We start from the raw sequence: 3,185 nt of genomic DNA on the forward strand, positions 1-3,185 counted from the left end.
GATAATGCTGTGAGTGTTTCTGTCCTCCTGCACTCGTTTAAGGGATTTTGACACTGATGAGAACGGCGAGATCGAAATGGATGTTTTAGCAACAGATTAACGTTCTTATACCGTGGAAACACGACATTGGATTAACGTGACAGGACGATACACAGTTTTGACCTTTCTTAAAGTTTTAACCTATTTTATTTTTGATCCTCTGTGCAAATCTCTGTTTTTTTCTAACTGTGGTTACATTTTTGTGTTATAAGAAACAACAGCTGTAAGGGACAAAAGACAACAATGTCAGGCCACCTCGACCACATGCGGGCTTGAATCTCACCTTAAAATCTTTGGCGGTTTTTGTTATCAACATGTCATATTTGAGTGGACACACGAGCACTGAGCCCTCTGGTAGCATGACTCCTGACAGCATGGACGCCGACGAGCCGACAACACAAAGCGACATGAGGCCTCGGGTGATGGGTCTGATCCTGAGCATCGCCTCTTGCCTCATCATCTCCACCAACCTGCTTGTGGCAGCCGCTTTACTTAAGCTGCTCCTCAAGAAGAGCAGCCAGAGCTGGTGCTTTGTCCTCAACCTTGCACTGGCCGACGCCCTGGTGGGTGTGGCCATCATTGGCCTGGCCACAGAGGACTTCAACAGCAACAGGTACAATATCACTCAGAACCAGCAAAGCCATGTTACTGCTGAACCTCCCGCAAACGCCACGCCTGCTGCTCAGGGCAAGGCTCGGTGTTTGATGCGGATGGCCTTCGTGACATCGCCCTGCACCGCATCCATCATGTCCATGTTCCTGATCTCACTTGACCGCTACGCAGCCATCAAGATGCCCCTGCGGTACTCCCAGCTGTCTGGGAAAGGGACGGCAGTCGGGTCCCTGCTGGCTCTGTGGATCAGCTCCCTTGCTATGGGATTCTTGCCAGGTGAGACTTACAGATGTGCAACTGATTAAACAATTAGTGGTGTGTTAGGGCAAAAACATTTTGTGGCATGTCATGTTGCAAAAGGCATTGATGAGAAAAGGTCTGGAAAGTCAAGTCTGAGTAATACATCCCAGAGTTTGAATGTTTATCAGACAGGATATCATTTTAAACAAAGGATTCAAAATAATTAAAAAACAGCTTTGCAAATGTTCTATGAGGAAGGAAATCTCAAGGACCTCAAGGGTACACACAGTGAGTTGGGGCGCTGGGAGAACTTTTTCTTACTGGAAAAAGTAATGAAAAGAGGAAACACTGGGGGACATTTTTGTTTTAGTTGTATATTGATGGAGAGTAGCAGTTGTGTCATATGGTAAACAACATGTCCTCTGTTTCTCAGTCATGGTGCGGCAGCTGCAGGCGGACGGCTACGACGGCTTCTGTGCGTTTTTCTCCGTCATCCACCAGGTGGGCATCATCGTGTTATTCAGCGTGTGCTTCTTTCCTGTGCTCTCTGCGTTTGTTTACATCTACCTGGACATCCTGAAGATCGCCTGCAGCCACCAGAAGCAGATCTGCCAAGTTAGGCAAGCTGGTTCCAGGACGGCTGACCACCACGGCCATCAACATTACGAGCACCATCACCAGCATCAGCAGCTGAGGAGCTGTTACTGGAGCCATTTTAAGGCCCTGAGGACGGTGGCGGTGCTTGTAGGCTGCTTCTTGGCCCTCTGGTGCCCCTTCTTTATGACGTGCATAGTGCATCTCCTCTGTAAAAGCTGCCAACTCACTCAAGTGTTGGAGAATTATCTGTGGCTGTTGGGACTGTCCAACTCACTGATCAACCCTCTGGTGTACGCCTTCTGGCAGCGGGAGGTGCGGCTGCAGCTAGCAGCCATGTTTTCCTGCTGCACAGGCAGGTCGTTGGCTGCTGGACCACCAGGTGTTGCAGAAAGATGTGACCTGCCGCCACCTACGCTGACTGAAGCTGGTGTTTCTGGTGGAGATACCCTCAACCCTTCGCTGTTGAGGCCAATTATTGGTAACGACAAGACTCACGCTGTGCCACAATCTGCCACGATCAGCTTGTGAAAGAAACCAGAGAGACAGTGGCTACAAAAACATGGCAGAGTCTATTATCTATTATCTATTGTGTGATATTCTGGATCATCTAAATACTGTGGCTGTAGAGTTCTTACAAAGAACGGGACGAACGTAAACAACTTGTTTTAAGAGCTGTGCGAGTGTAACTTCTGAAGCTGAAACATGTTCCAAATTTTAAGCTAAATTGATATCTATATGGCATTAAAATGTGAGGATCCCTTCTTTAACCAAGATAAAAGAACAGTTATTGAAGCCTTGTGCCACATATCTTTTCTTTCCCCTTCAAAAGGTGAATATCTCTGTTGTGAATTTAAAGCTTTATACTCAAGAGCTAATTCTGAATAAGACCTGAACAGGAATGTTAATTGTGTAGGTAAGTTTGCCTAAACTGATTCATGAATTTGACTTCCTTTATTGACAATGAAATAGTTGAGAGTTAAGTGAATTTACATTTACATCTTCTGCACTGACCTGGGCCCCATTATTGAGACATTTTTGGGAATCAGGCCCTCAATACCAGAGTTTCTCACCAAATAGAAGTCTGTGAACCAAAAATAAGAATATGGAGTATTACTTTTCATATTAAATCTACAATGTACACTGATTATAATCCATACAGACAAGTCCTTGTCTCACTCTCACATGCACCATTCTGCAGCAGGTTCATTCTGTACCCTACAGTACTACATGGGCCTCAGCCCGAGAATAAAGTTTTAAGGTCAAAATGTTCTCTCCCTTTCTTTAGTTTTCGGACTTTCTATCATCATGCGTTCAGAACTAAAGTATCTGTAAAACATCAAAGCACCACTGTGACTAACAGCCTGACAGAGCCGCTAGCGTGGTGGCAGATTTTAAGTCATTAAATCAAAATGTGACCATCATTTCTATTCCTCTGGTTGTGATAACATTGTACACACCAAAGTAATTGCTAAGATCTGGGAAAGTGGAAACATTGCTAAAAAGAAGTCAGACTGGACCAAAAAGCTGGTTAGTCAAACTTATTTGCAAGAGAAAAGAAAGGCGAGCTATGAAAATAACATCCAAGTTATATGGAACCTGGTTTTTCCGTTCAGAACCTATTAGTGTAACAGGAGAAGTCTTTTTTACAAATGATCTTACACAAAGCAGAGCAACACGTTTGGGCTTGTCCCTCAGTT

At 44.9% G+C, this 3,185-nt stretch overlaps 1 protein-coding gene across 1 annotated transcript; it reads left to right on the top strand.

Moving 5' to 3' along the window:
* The first annotated feature begins 353 nt into the window (after nt 1–353).
* LOC139295801 (glucose-dependent insulinotropic receptor) lies at nt 354–2,016 on the top strand. Its single transcript, XM_070918060.1, has 2 exons — nt 354–927; nt 1,325–2,016. Exons 1-2 carry the CDS (start codon nt 354–356, stop codon nt 2,014–2,016), a joined length of 1,266 nt encoding a protein of 421 aa, XP_070774161.1.
* Nucleotides 2,017–3,185: the final 1,169 nt, after the last annotated feature.

Source organism: Enoplosus armatus, chromosome 13 (genome assembly GCF_043641665.1).
Source record: "Enoplosus armatus isolate fEnoArm2 chromosome 13, fEnoArm2.hap1, whole genome shotgun sequence".
In the NCBI taxonomy this organism is placed as follows: Eukaryota; Metazoa; Chordata; class Actinopteri; order Centrarchiformes; family Enoplosidae; genus Enoplosus; species Enoplosus armatus.